Source organism: Meriones unguiculatus, chromosome 12, assembly GCF_030254825.1.
Source record: "Meriones unguiculatus strain TT.TT164.6M chromosome 12, Bangor_MerUng_6.1, whole genome shotgun sequence".
NCBI lineage: Eukaryota > Metazoa > Chordata > Mammalia > Rodentia > Muridae > Meriones > Meriones unguiculatus.
The window spans coordinates 55,677,044-55,691,710 of NC_083360.1; the positions used below are offsets into that span (position 1 = coordinate 55,677,044).

Genomic DNA, 14,667 nt, shown 5'->3' on the forward strand with positions numbered 1-14,667 from the left:
ATGACCATAACTGAGAACTTCTGGTTTTCCATCAGCCAGGAAAATGCTTCCTTAGTCAATGTTCTCCAGGCCCCTGGACGAATGGTAGCGATTGACTCCAGAGACGCGTCTATCTCGTTCCATCAGATACCACTGGTAATGAAGTCGGGCAACTCTTTTTTCCTTGCCGCCGTTGGTGTACTTGTGGATGTATGCAGTGGACACCCCGGGGATGATCAAGCACACGCCTATTATGGAAAGGCCAGGAAGAATATGGAACCACATCTCCGCACGTTGACTCACACTCCAAACCTTCAACGGCTCCTCAGAGATAACAGGCGTTGTCTGTCTTCTGGCAGCACGAGGGAGGGATGGTGCCCGTATGTTTTCGTATGTTTCCGGAGGAAGCGACGGCAGCAGGAGGGGCTCAAAAGTGCCTGGTGTTTGCAGTCTGGCAATCTTTCCCAGTTGTTTTCTCTGCCTTTTCATTTCCTCTGGTCCAATTCATTGTCTCAGAGACCGGAGGAATGATTGCCAGACAGAACAAGATATGTTGTCTCTGGCTGTATTATTTTCCTTCTTCCAAGCATGCTGTCATCTGAAGGTCAGTTATATGTAATAAATATGTAGTAAAATGACCTGCCTGTGTTCCCTTTAAGGTGTGAGTTAGTCTTGATACTCATTAATTACCTCCCTCCCTTCAGTACAAATTGTTTTTTAAAACAATTGAGTGAGATAGCTGCATGTGTGCAGGTGTGTTCATATATTTCTGTATGTGTTTCTATAAAAGAAGGGTTCTCCTTCACCAACATTACCCCACGCTGTGAAGGGGACCAAACTGTACAAACCAACAGTGTCTATGCTCTGTGGGAAGAGCCCCTTCAGATGAATTTAGTACGACAAATGCCTTGGGAAGCTAAAAGACACTCTTTCATCCCTGGAGAAAACAGAGGCTTTTGCTCAGCATAATGCCCTTGTCTAACGTTCTTTGACCCTTTCTAACATTTTAAGCCTAAATGAAGTCTGCCAGTGGCACACTGTGGCCTGCTTAGTAATTTTGTCAGGAACATTGGCTGAAGTTTATTTTTTAACCTAGCTGATGAGTACTCACATCGGTTATTTTCTGATCATATGTCCTAATAGGCTGATCTCATCTATTTCCATTTGTTCATCTCTTTATTTTTTTAATGTAAGAAATCTAAAGAGGTGATTTCTTACACGCATATGATCCTTGGTCATGAGTGAGAGCAAGCAACACTAAATGACAGGTCAATGACAGAGGCCAACAGCAACTGCATTGGCATGAGTAGACTCAGCCTTGAGGTACTCTTAGGAAACAATATATATATCAAGTTTAGATCCCCTGAGAAAGAATGTCTGCTTAAGTGTACGTAGCCAAGACATACCCGGTGTTTCTGACGGCTACCTTCCACTTTCTGCTTCTTAGCTTCTGTGGAGTCACACAGTGGAGCGTGGAAGGATTTGCATCTTTTTTAGGTTTCCTCTGTGCTTGCCTGAGTGGAGCAGAGATTTATAGGAAACTGGTCCCCAAACCAGGAGAGTTTTCTCTTATGCCATGAAGGTACTCTTTGCACATCTATAATTTTATGCTGAGAAAGTCAGACCCAGCAATTCTTCTCTGCCACTGTCGAGGAAAGAGAGCAAGGACATGTTTCTGAGTATTCTGGGCTATCTCTTCCAATTTCTTCTGCCTAGAAGGTTCTCTCTTTCTGCCTAATCCATGTCTGGAGCTTTTTACAACATGGAGGGAGAGCTGAGCTCTTCTGCTTTGGCACTCCTGTACTCAGTCCCAGTTTTTTTTTGCTTCATTTACCAAACTTTAATACAATTCGTTTTATGTCTCTTACTTTATTTTCTTTTTATAAACTATTCATTGTATTTTACTGATACTTATTTTTAGAACATATGATAATACATGTCATAAAATAAGGATTAACAAATGTTAGTGAAATTTAATTGAACATATATTCAAATGACCTTTTCTACATGCTTTTGAGTATTTTCTTTCATTATTATTCATCAGGAATATGTTAAGATGCCAGCTTATAGAATTAAGCATCTTTAGGAAGGCTTATGTGTTCAGAAAGTTACATCTTACTATCAGATTGTAATGGAGTTAAGATTTTTCTAAAAACAGTCATAATTTTTACCATTTAAAAATTTAAATGTACATAGAAAACAAAAAATCTATATAAAATGAGATATGTAAAAACTAATTACCTAACATTTTCATATGTGGTCACTATAGAAGAATATTTTTATACATAATAAACAGTTATTTTAATTCATTTATTGAATTTAACTATCCACAAACCCCAAGAATAAACCACACCTATAATAAACCATGAGAAATGAAGAACAGTAATGAATGCTTCCCATCTGGAGAAAACTCTGGTCCAGATGGATTTGCTAATGAATTTTATAAGATGTTTAACCAACCTTTGAAGACTGTTTCAGACAGGTTTGATTACTTTAAATTACCAACAATTTGGAACTACCATCCTGAGTTCTCAAACTAATCGTGCTAACTGCCAAAAATTGCTAACATCCTGACATGTGTGTTTCTTAAGAACTTACATCTTTCACAAAAATGTCAATAACAAATTCCTTTCAATCTTGTGCCCAGCTCTGAAATATCTTCCCATTGAAAGGAAAATATCTTCCATTATCAACCATGTATGAGGATAACCCACATTCATAATACTGTGTACATTAACTTTCACTGAAACGTTACTGAGTTTTTAAAACATTCAGTGAGGTGTGGTATATGTAAATATAACAGTGTCATCAGTAAAGCTGTGATAGGGTGTTCCTGTAATCACAGCACTTGGGAGACAGGAAGGAGGATCACTGCAAGAAAAAATCCAACCTGGCTACAGAGTGAGATCCTGTCTGAGAAAGAAAAAGGATGAAATGAAGCAACATCCATGCATGTTCTACAGTTCACCAAAAAATAGTGTTTTTATGCAAGTAGTTAACAAATGATATAAAACCACAAAATTATGAACAGTATGCTTTGATTCATTAGATACAAGTCCCTGTGTTATTGATTAAAGCTATTTACTCTCATGCCTGAAATCTTCAATTTATATTTTATTTTTTAATAACTTGGGGTCTCTAGAAATTCCATTGATTTTATGATTGTTTAACTGAATGACATCCTAATTTCAGCAATATAGCTGACTATTCTTCCATATGTTAGAAACTGTCTGCTCAATTTTAAAATATTATGAAAAATAAAATGACATTAGAATGACAGCACATGAAGGACATATCATTCACAAACATAAACTCAATAAGATTTAATACCCAACAGAAAACTACATGATATCAAGGATGTGAACTTTCATATGGGATAATAGAATTAGGAACACTGTGTCTTGGATAGAGACATGGCCATCAGATAACAGAGGGGACCATCAGGCCAGCAGGTGCTCTGCAGAAGGCTGCTGAACCACAACAATGTAAACTCCCAGATGCTTTAGTGTTAGACAGAACTGAGATTCTTTGGGTTTCCATATCAACACATGTAACATGAAAATGGTTATATTTTTAAATGGATCAAGGTGCTGATTAAATTAAATGCTTGAGATATAGTAGGTGCATCTGACAATAAGACTTTGATTAGAATAAAGAAAGATTTTTGAAAATAATCAGCTAGGTCAGAAGCTCTTTGTTCTATCTGCTATGTTCTTGGCACAAATGATAAGCGCAACCACAGTTTATATTTGAACAGCATGCCATAATATATATATATATATATATATATATATATATATATATATATGACATCAAAAGATGCATTAGATCCAACAGTTACCAAAGAAATCAATGTTTAGTTTTAATTGTGTGCTTGTGTGTGTGTTTGCATTTAGGTGTGTTGTGTGAGTGCCAGTGCATGTCTATCACAGTGTACTCATGGAAGTTAGAAAGCAATCTTGGGTGTCTGTTCTTATCCACTGCTTTTGAGATAAGATCACATGGTGATCACCACTGTGTCAGATCACACTTCCTGGTCGGTAAGCTATGGGAGATCATCCTGTCTTTATTGCCCAACTCCTTACAGGTATGTGCCACCGTTCCTGCACCATGCAAGTTCTGGTGATTCAAGCACCGATCCTCCACCCTGTATGGTAAGTGGTTGAACCACTGAAGCATTTCCTCAGACTTAAGCTGATATTTAACACAAAGTTCAATTTTTTCACACTTTGAGCCATTCAAGAAAGGGGAGCTAAATTTTTGTTTTCAAATGTGTGTGTGTATTTAAAAAATACTACTTCCAAGATCAATAGATAGATAGATAAACAGACAGATGACAGATAAACACATATTAGAAATTTATTCTAAAGCCTATATGCAATTCTATTGGTGTAATTATCAAATAAATGCCAGAAATCTATCCTTCATTTCTCTTTGTTAATGATCAAATAAATATTTTTAATTTTATTAAATATTTCATAACAATATATTTCATCATATTTTCCCTACCCATCTCCTTCCAAGATTCTCCCCACTCCCTACCTATCCAACTTCATGGTTTTTTTTCCTTTTTCTCGAAAACTAAATGACTAAAACAAAACTTAAAAACTAAAATCTTACAAACAAAGAAAACCTAGAGAAATTAGTAAGACAAAAAATAACAAAACAAACTGAAACATACACACATAGAGGGAGAGAGAGAGAATGGTAAGGGAGCAAGAGAGGGGAATAGCAGGGTACAAGTAATCTTAGGGAAAAAAATGAGAAAAGAGGGGTTGTAATTAGGAAGGGAAGAGGCAGATAAATACAAAATTAGAACAGAGGAGGGTAGAATAAGAGTAAAGAGTCTAAAAAAGTCACAAATAAACATATAATTTACTAACTACCTAAACACACACATAATGGAATATAAATATACATATATAGTTTATATTTAAATTTCCCATCTGTGTTGGCAATGCTCCCTTTATGAGCCAAAACACAAAAACCCTAAAAACAAACATGAAAAAGTCCTTCTTTGAGTGATTAGTCAAGGCCATCCAAGAGAGTCTCCATACATTACAAACTATGCTATTACCCTTATTTTTTTTCTGTGGTGTGGAAGGTACATCCTTATTACTGTAGATACCAGGTATTTCAGATTCAGTGCCCAGAACCCTATGAGCTGGAACTAAACTAAATGCCTTCTTCGTAGTTTTTATGGTACCAGAATGCAGAGCACAAGCCTTCAAAGGAGGGAAACAACCAAGAGTCCTACGTGGCTATAACATCTATGAACCACAACATCCCAGCAGTATGGCATTATGACCCTAAAAGTACAGTAATGGCATATATACATTGCCAGTAAACAACAGCTTTAATACTTGTCCCTATAATGAATATATACGACTACTCATCAAAGAAAATTATCTTCGCAAAGATTTACATTACAGAATACCATAACCAATCAAAATGGAGAGATTGGGATGTATCCCAGTAGATACATCCACAGAACAATCCTCCCCCACCCCGAACAAGGCTCAGGAACCATTGTAAAAGTGGAGCCAGAAACACTGTAAGAGACAGAAGATGCCCCAAGTCCCGCCTCTGAGAAAAAGGTATCAGACGGGTCTGATGCTCTTTGGGTAGATGACACCTAAATGAACATCAGTACAAAGTCCCAATTTATTTCTAATATCAGAGATCAGACCTCTACTCTTGCCTGATGCGTCTAAAACAAAAAGAGGGAACTGTAGAGAGCTGCGTAATGCCGTGCCTGAAAGATGGAGCTGGTTTCTGCCTTCCACCTTCCCGATGGTGAGTGCTCTCTGTCACGAACAACTCCACATTTGGCTAAGGCCGAGGATCTGGCTTCCTTCCATGTATCTGCATTGCCCACATGGCATGCTGAGGTTGGCTACCCAGAGGCTATTTAAAGTGGGCTGGCTTTACCCAGGGTCAGATGATTGTTCAAGGTTCCTGAATAAACTGCATTGAAAAAAAACCCCCCCGAGCCAAAATAACCCTCCTTCTTTGAAGATATTTCTCTCAGGTGTTCATCACAATAAACAAAATCCACATAAAAAAAAAAGAGAGAGAGACAGAAGATAAGAAAATTTGCTCTAAGACTGAGTCTTCTAGTAATCTAAGAGCTATACCCATACATCTCACCAAAATACCTGCCTAAACATGAACTGAACAAGGACAACAGTATACATTCCAAAGTAGATGGGAGATAGAACTCAACCTTACAGACAGAACTAAACAGGAGATAGAAGAAATTGTGATCCTCAGGGAAGAGCACACCAATCGGTTATCTAATACCAAATGATCAGCCTTGAAAACATATACGCAAATAAAACTGTATAGACCAGGTAAGTTATATTTAGGAATATATATATATGTATTTTTAGAACATTAATTGATGAATAAAAGAGACTATGAACTTGAAAGAGAACAAAAAGAGTATGTGGAAAGGTTAGGAAGAAGAAATGGAAAGGGAAAAATGACCTAACTATATTATAATCTCAAAAAAAAAAAAAAAAAGCAAGCAAACAAACAAGCATTGAGTATTTTTGTGTCAATTTTTTTGTCAATTTCTACTAGGTATGGGGCCTGCTTAGGATTGTGGCTGATATACCCAGTGGCACTCCCCTGAAGAAAACTGATTTGTCTTTCCAAGCGGTATCAATTATAAATAACATATTGGTTAGGTGTGGGACTTTGTGTCAATTCCTTTGTCAGTTTTAGAAGCTGTTCTGATTTGAAACTGTGCAGGTCTTATACTTCTTGTCACAGTCTGTCAATTCATGTGGATGTCAGTCTTGTTGTGTCTTGTGCTGGCTGGTTTTATGTCAACATGACATATGGTATAGTCATCAGAGAGGACAGAGCCTCAAATGAGAAAAGATTGGGGAAGTCTAGGCTGGAGGCAACCCTGTAGGTCATTTTTCTAATTAGTGATTTTTGATGTACGAGGGCACGTCTCATTTTGATTGTTGCTACCCCTAGGCTAGAGTTGTAGTCTTAGGTACTGTAAGAAAACAGGCTGGGCAAGCTGTGAGAGGAAGCCACTATGCAGCACCCGTCCATGGCCTCTGCATAAGCTCCAATTTGAATTTCTGTCCTTACTTCCTTTAAGGATGGATTGCGATATGGATGTGTAGGCCAAGTAAACATTTTTCTCCCTAGTTGCTTTGATCATGGTGTTTCAATATAGCAACAGTGGTAATCTCAACTAGGACATGGCTGTGTCTGTAAGGTCAACTACCACACGTGACCCTTCATAATAAATAATATAAAAAGCATTGTATATCCATAAGCTCCATTCAAACATGTTTTTACTTTTTTTAAAGTCCATATTTCTGTTGACAGCATTGAGAAGAGTAGATACTTGCTAAAGTTTAAGTGGAAATATTATTATTTTTCTTCCCAAGAAGTTACTTAAAAATACTGTCATTACTATTTTCATAACAATGGCCATTCTTCTTATCTTCTGACTTGCCCTGGCTATGCCTTTGACTTCAATAATCATATATAATAGCATATTATGTGACACTTCCGATATTTCTACATAGCTTAATATATTAGGATTTTCTTTTCAAACCACGGTCATATATTCTATATAATGGTTATAATTAACCCTTGCTATTTCATTTTAAATAGTATACAAAATGCATGTATTTGCCTCACCTTTGTGTGTATGTGTGTGTGTGTGTGTGTGTGTGTGTGTGTTTGTTACTGTGTGTGCAGGTATGCTTGGATGCGTATTCTGAGGATAACCACACATGCCATTTATAAAGTTCTGTCCATTGTGTTTATTTTTATATTAAGTTCTCTCATTGGCCTTGAATTCACCAAATAGACTAGGCTGGCCTGCCAGTAATCCGCATGTTTCTTTCTCCCCAGAGCTAGGATAAGCGTGAGTCATCATGTCCAGCTCTTTTACATGCTTCTGGGGATTTATATTATGTCTACATGATCACAACTCAAGAACATTTCTAAGCTAGCTCTTTAGTCCTAATTATTTTTTTCTTTTTTCCATTTTTTATTTTATTTTTATTAATTACACTTTATTCATTTTGTACCCCCCATGGCCCTCTCCCTCCTCCCTTCCCTTCCTACCTTCCTTTCCCCTTCTCCATGCATGCCCCTTCCAAGTCCACTGATACAGGAGGTCTCCCTCTCCTTCCATCTGATCCTAGTCTATCAGGTCTCATCAGGAGTGGCTACATTGTTTTCCTCTGTGGCCTGGTAAGGCTGCTTCCACCTCAGGGTGAGGAGATCATAGAGCAGCCTGTCTTATTTCATTTTTAACAGCTACTTATTTTTTCATTGTTTAGACGGTCAATGATTTAACTTGTGGATTTTTACAACATGGATTATTGGATTGTTTCCAGTGGGCCACCATCACAATGTCTTAACATGGCAGAAAACATTCAAAATTAGACAGAAGTTACAAGGATCTGTTTGTTTTTTTTTTTCCTCTTGCTGGAGTTTATAGAACATTATATATAAGAAATATTATCATGCAATGTAAATGTTTTTTTTTACTTCAGGAATGACATTGCAGACAATTCATGCTGTTTGAGCTCTGAGAGGGAATTTTGCAGATTATATTCCTGAGGTTCAGCTAGCAACTTTCTTAATTTTGCTGGGCTGTATATAACAGAGGAATAATGAATAGGGACAGATATAAATCAAGCTAAATGGATAAGAGCAGTAATTCATAGAATATCCCAAATTTATAAAAGTGTGAATTTTTCATTGAAGTAATACACAAGAATATAGGAGGCAAGCTTAATACACAGCTTTAAATTGCCTTTCTATATCAGCAATGAATATTTTGAATTTAATGCTCTATACACCAGTACCTCTCAGAAATGAAACAGTTAAGCATGAATGAAACAAAGCATGTATAACATCTATGAGAGGACAATGAGAAAACTCTAATGAATGATAATAATGAAGCACTGATAGGGATGCAAATTTAGTGGGTAAGTAGACTCTCAGGAATACTAACATGTAGCTCCTCTAAATCTGTTTTGTAAATCCAATGCTTTTAATCAGTATATTAAAAGTTATTTTGTAAACTGATTTCAGATTTTATGTGGAGAAGAAAATAGAATAAAATGTTTGACACACTAAAAACTTTAATAGAAACAGTGGCCAGATGCTATCTGACTTTAAGACTTTCTATAAAGTTACAACAATTAGGAGAGTATGGCAAATCATGGAAAAACAGATTAATAGGACAGATGTGGAAGGAGAGAAGTGACCCATGTACATTGAGGCAATAGCTCTTTCAAAAACCAAAAAAGGGCAAAAACTGTATGGAGCCCATACAGTCCGGGTGCTGTGATATCTTAAGAGCCACATGAAAAGAAAAATACGGCATGCACTGTATACTATTTCAAAAAAAAAAAAAAAAAAACAACACAGAATAAACGACAGATAAGATACATAGTTCAATGATAATGGAGGAGAAAATCTAAGTGACTTTGAGTATGTGATAACATCTTAGTTGTTACAAAAAGGGCAAGATCTATGAAAGAAATAACTGATGAGCTGGACTTCACTAAAATTTAAATCTTCTGCCCTGAAAAATACACCATCAGGGAAATTAGAAGACAATCACAGACTGTGAAAAAATATTTGGAAAAGACACATTTGGCAAATTACATGTCCAAAATAGAAAAAGAAAGCTTAAAACTCAACAGTTAAAAAAAATGAGCACACTAATTGAAAAATGGTCAAAAGAACTAAATAGATACTTCATCAAAATATTAGAACATATAATATTTTCAATATTATTAAGGTAGCAAAAATTTAAACAAAATTGAGATACTACATATGTTAGATTATTTGTAACCCCAAATCCCAATGCTGCATGATGTTAACAAGCAGGAAAGCAACTGGCATTTTCCTGTGGCAGTTGTGAAGAATGGTTCAGCCAGTAGGCAGAGAGCCTGGCAATATTACATGAAGCTAAAATTACTCTTTTTAGGATTCAGCAGTCATGGGATTAGTGTTTACCTAAGTGAGTTCAAAATTTAGGTTTATAAAAAAGGTGCAAATGAATATTTATGGAAATATTATTCATAATTTCAAAAGCTTGGAAAAGCCAAAATATATAAATAAACTGTAACACATTGTTCAGATAATGAAATGTTTAAATTTGATAAGGAAACAAGTTATGAATCCATGGCAAAATCAGCCATGGAGAAGCCTTTGGTAGGAATGAGTAAGTGAAAAAATGTCCATCTAAAAAGACTACATACTTTTGATTCCATATGTATGAGCATCTGAAAAAAAGGCAAAATTATAGGTATTGTGAGGAAAAGACAAATAGCATACAGAACTTTCAGATTGTGAATGAATCTTGACATCATAGTAGTGTCTGCATTTTCTCACACCAGTAAAAGACACACACCCAGAGTAAAACACAGTGTGTCCCATAGGTTCCAGATGACTGGAAATGCAGACTGCTCAGTGCTACCAAAATTCTCGGCCAGTGGCTTTGTGAATACTGAAGAGCTGTGTTTACATCACTTCAGGAGATTGTGGGTGATTTTTTTTTTTTTTTTTTTTTTTTTTTTTTTTTTGCTTTTTCGTCCTTCTGGCTGATCTAACTGGATGTCTAGATGTTTAAAAAAGTTCAAATAGATCCATGCTTATCCCCCTGCACAAAAGTAAAGTCTACGTCGATCAAAGACCCCCAAATAAAACCAGACACACTAAATATGTTAGAAGAAAAAGTGGAGAAGAGCCTTGAATGCATTAGCACAGGAGAAAAGTTCCTGAACAGAACACCAACAGCTCAAGCTCTAAGGTCAACAATCAGTAAACTTTACCTCTTCAAACTGGAAATCTTCTGTAAAGCAAAGTATACTGTCATCAGAACAAAATGACAGCCCACAGACTGGGAAAAGATCTTCACCAACCCTACATATGTCAGAGGGCTAATATCTAGAATATATAAAGAACTTAATTAATGAAAAACGTTTATTATATTTAGGTAAGTGCCTGGTATTCCTGATCTCCCCAGGACATTAAACATAAATGAATGTTGGATTTTATCAAATGCTTTTTCAGCATCTAAGGAGATTATCTTGTGTTTTTTTTTTTTTCCTTTAGTTTGTTTATACGGTGAGGATTTCCATATATTGAACCACCCCTGCATACCTAAGATAAAGTCTACTTGGTTATAGTGGATGATATCTTTGATGTGTTCTTGGATTTGGTTTGCAAGTATTTTATTGAGTATTTTTGCATCAATGTTCAAAAGGGAAATTGGCCTGAAATTCTATTTCTTTGTTCAGTCTTTGTGAAGTTTAGGTACAGAAGGTGACTGTGGCATCATAAAATGGGTTTGGTAATGTTCCTTCTGTTTCTATTTTGTGTAATAGTTTGAAGAGTATTGGTGTTAGCTCTTCTTTGAAGGTTTGCTAGAATTCTGGACTGAAACCATCTGGCCCTGGGCTTTTTGTGGATGGGAGACTTTTGATGACAACTTCTATTTCCTTAGGGAATATAAGGCTATTAAATTTATTTACCTGGTCTTGATTCAGCTTTGGTAAGTGAAATTGGTCAAGAAAATTGTCCATTTCGTTTAGATTTTCAAATTTTGTGAATTATAGACTTTTGAAGTAAGACCTAATGACTGTTTGGATTTCTACAGTATCTGTTGTTATGCCACCATTTTAATTTATGATTTTGGTGATTTGGATACCGTTTCTCTGCCTTTTAGTTAGTTTGGCTAAGGGTTTGTCTATCTTGTTAATTTTCTCAAAGAACCAGCTCTTGGTTTCATTGATTCTTTGAATTGTTTTATTTTTTAATTTATTGATTTCAGTACTGAGTTTGATTATTTCCAGACATCTATTCCTCTTGAATGTGTCTGCTTCTTTTTTCCCTAGGGCTTTCAGGTGAGCCATTAAGTTACTTGTATGAGATGTTTCAAATTTCTTCTTGAAGGCAATTAGTGCTATGAACTTTCCTCTTAGCACTGCTTTCATTGTGATAGCCAGAATCTGGAAACAATCCATATGTCCCGCAACAGAGGAATGGATATAGAAAATGTGGTACATTTACAAAATGGAATACTACTCAGCAATTAAAATCAAGGAAATCATGCAGGCAAATGGTGGGAACTACAAAAGATCATCCTGAGTGAGCTGTCCCAGAAGCAGAAAGACATACATGGTATATACTCAAAGTAGATATTAGACATATAGTATAGGCTAAACATACTAAAATCTGTACACCTAAAGAAGCTAGACAAGAAGGAGGACCCTGGATAAGATGATCAATCCTCACTCAGTAAGGCAAACAGGATGAAAATCGAAAGAGGGATTAAACAGAAAATAAGACAGGAGCCTACCCCAGAGGTCCTCTGAAAGACTCTGCCCAGTAGGGTCTTAAGCAGACGCTGAGACTTATAGCCAAACTTTGAGCAGAGTGCAGGGAATCTTATGAAGGAAGAGGGAGATAGAAAGACCTGGAGGGGATAGTAACTTCACAGAACAGATACCTCTGGACACAGGGGACTTTTTTGAGACTGATACTCCAACCAAGAACCGTGCATGAAGATAACTTAGAACCCCTGCACATATGTAGCCCATGGCAGCTCACTGTGCAAGTGGGTTCCATAGTAATATGAACAGGGACAGTCTCTGACATGAATTCAGTAGCAGCATCTTTGTTCACCTCCCCCTAATGGGGGAGCAGCCTTACCAGGCCACAGAGGAAGACAAAGAATCCAGTCCTGACGAGACATGATAGAGTAGGATTAGGTGGATGGCGAGGCATACCTCCCCTATCAGTGGACTGGAGAAGAGGCATGGGAGGAGATGAGAGATGGCAGTAGGGCAGGACTGGGAGAGGATGAGGGTGGGGGCTACAGCTTGGGTAGAAAGTGAATAAATTGTAATAATTAAAAAAATATATTAAAAATGAAGAAAAAATAAATGAAACACCAACAATCCAAATAATCCAATTAAAAAATGGAGAACAGAGCTAAGCAGAGAATTCTCAACAGAGGAATATTGAATGGCAGAGAAACACTTAAAGAAATGCTTAACGTTCTTAGCCATCACGGAAATGTAAATAAAAAAACTCTGAGATTCCATCTTACATTCAAAAAAATGGCTAAGATCAAAAACTCAAGTGACAACACATGCTGGAGAAGATGTGGAGAAAGGGGAAACCTCATCCATTGAATGTAAACTTGTACAACCACTTTGGAAATCAATCTGGCACTTTATCAGAAAACTGGGAATAGTGCTACCTCAAGACTCAGCTATACTACTCCTGGACATATATCTGAAAGATGCTCAACCATACAACAAAGACATCTGCTCAACTATGTTCATAGCAGCTTTATTCATAATAGCCAGAATCTGAAAACAACCTAGATGACCCTCAACCAATAATATGGATGATATCTTTATCTTGCTCTTAGTTTGACCCAAAATAAGCCTAATGCAAAACCAGAAACATTTCTTGAAAATGGTTAATTTAGAAATTATTTTGTAAAATATGGAGTCTTGTACACTAAGAAACAGTTAAATGTCTTATACATTTCTGCATTCATGTGGCTATTTAAATTTGATTACAAGTATGTGTGTAAGCAAAATCCTAGTTGTTTCTTAAATAGGTAGTATTGATTACTGTATATTTTTTGTTTTAATACATGGTTTCTACTATTTAAGACTAAAGTAACTATGTAACAGCACTTAGAGAGAATAAAAATCTTAATTTAATTATATGTTTTTATAGCTGAAGGTTAAATGTTAAGTGTGAGTCTTGCTGTTATTATATAGTAAGTTATACTTGATCCCTGAGTAGGCCAGCCAAGATGAAGGGGTGTCTAACCGCCATCAAGGGAGACACAGAAACTCAGCTAGGCAACATCTTAATAAAGCATTGCTTTTGTAGAGACTATGGTAGGTACTTTACAGTCCTTTGAACTTCACTCTTCTTTTTCAGACTCGAGTATGATGAAGCATTCATTCTTCCACAGGGAACACTACCTGCGCTATGTGACTCTTATCTTGAGGTCAGAATTAATGGCGTGGATGCATTTCAATCTTCCCTTACATTTCATGTCATATCAAAAAAAAAAAAAAAAACCTATGACATGGAAGAGCACATAGGAAAGCTGTTCCTTCTCTGCTTCATTTCCCTTTTATAATTGGACCTCTGGGCAGTGAAATAAGACAGGACGCCTTGATCTATGCTTTCAATGTGAAGGCAAAGTGCAAAACTTCTCTTTCTGGTAAGGTTATGCTAATTTTACTTCCAAGACTTAGATAATCCTGTTGTACAATTCATCTTCTATAGTGAGCAGTGTGGTAGATAAACCACATTCTGAATTAATTACCATAAATCAGAAGTACATTCATTGTATTACTGTGAGATCTTTCATTTCCCAGGAGGAAATGTCCCATCTACAAATGAAGCCTTTACAGGTTCAATTATATCTGCTCATTTCTTTTCTCTCTCAAGCTCAGCGATCATCTGTAATTTACTTTTATATTTTCTTCTGTACAGATAGTATCTAACATCCACGTGGCAGCACTCCTCAGAAAGCATTTCCCCAAATAATCTGCTCCGTGAAAGTGTGCAGTCCTTTTGGCATGGCCATTTGGTTTGAGTGAACTCCATTTGGAATTTCTTATAGAATGAAGATAAACATTACAGTGAGGC

At 36.5% G+C, this 14,667-nt stretch overlaps 2 protein-coding genes across 36 annotated transcripts in view; both read right to left on the reverse strand.

Annotated features, from left to right (window-relative positions):
- The window catches only part of Ptprd (protein tyrosine phosphatase receptor type D), a 2,581,289-nt gene that overhangs the window by 1,019,846 nt on the left and 1,546,776 nt on the right, over positions 1 to 14,667 (reverse strand). The window lies entirely within an intron of this gene.
- On the reverse strand, positions 52 to 291 carry LOC110560771 (NADH dehydrogenase [ubiquinone] 1 alpha subcomplex subunit 1-like). The gene has a single exon (XM_060365235.1). The coding sequence runs from the start codon at positions 262 to 264 to the stop codon at positions 52 to 54; it is 213 nt and encodes a 70-aa protein (XP_060221218.1). The 5' UTR covers positions 265 to 291.

Excerpts from the sequence above, each read along its gene's own strand:
- LOC110560771 (XM_060365235.1), bottom strand. The coding sequence starts at position 264 with ATGTGGTTCCATATTCTTCCTGGCCTTTCCATAATAGGCGTGTGCTTG.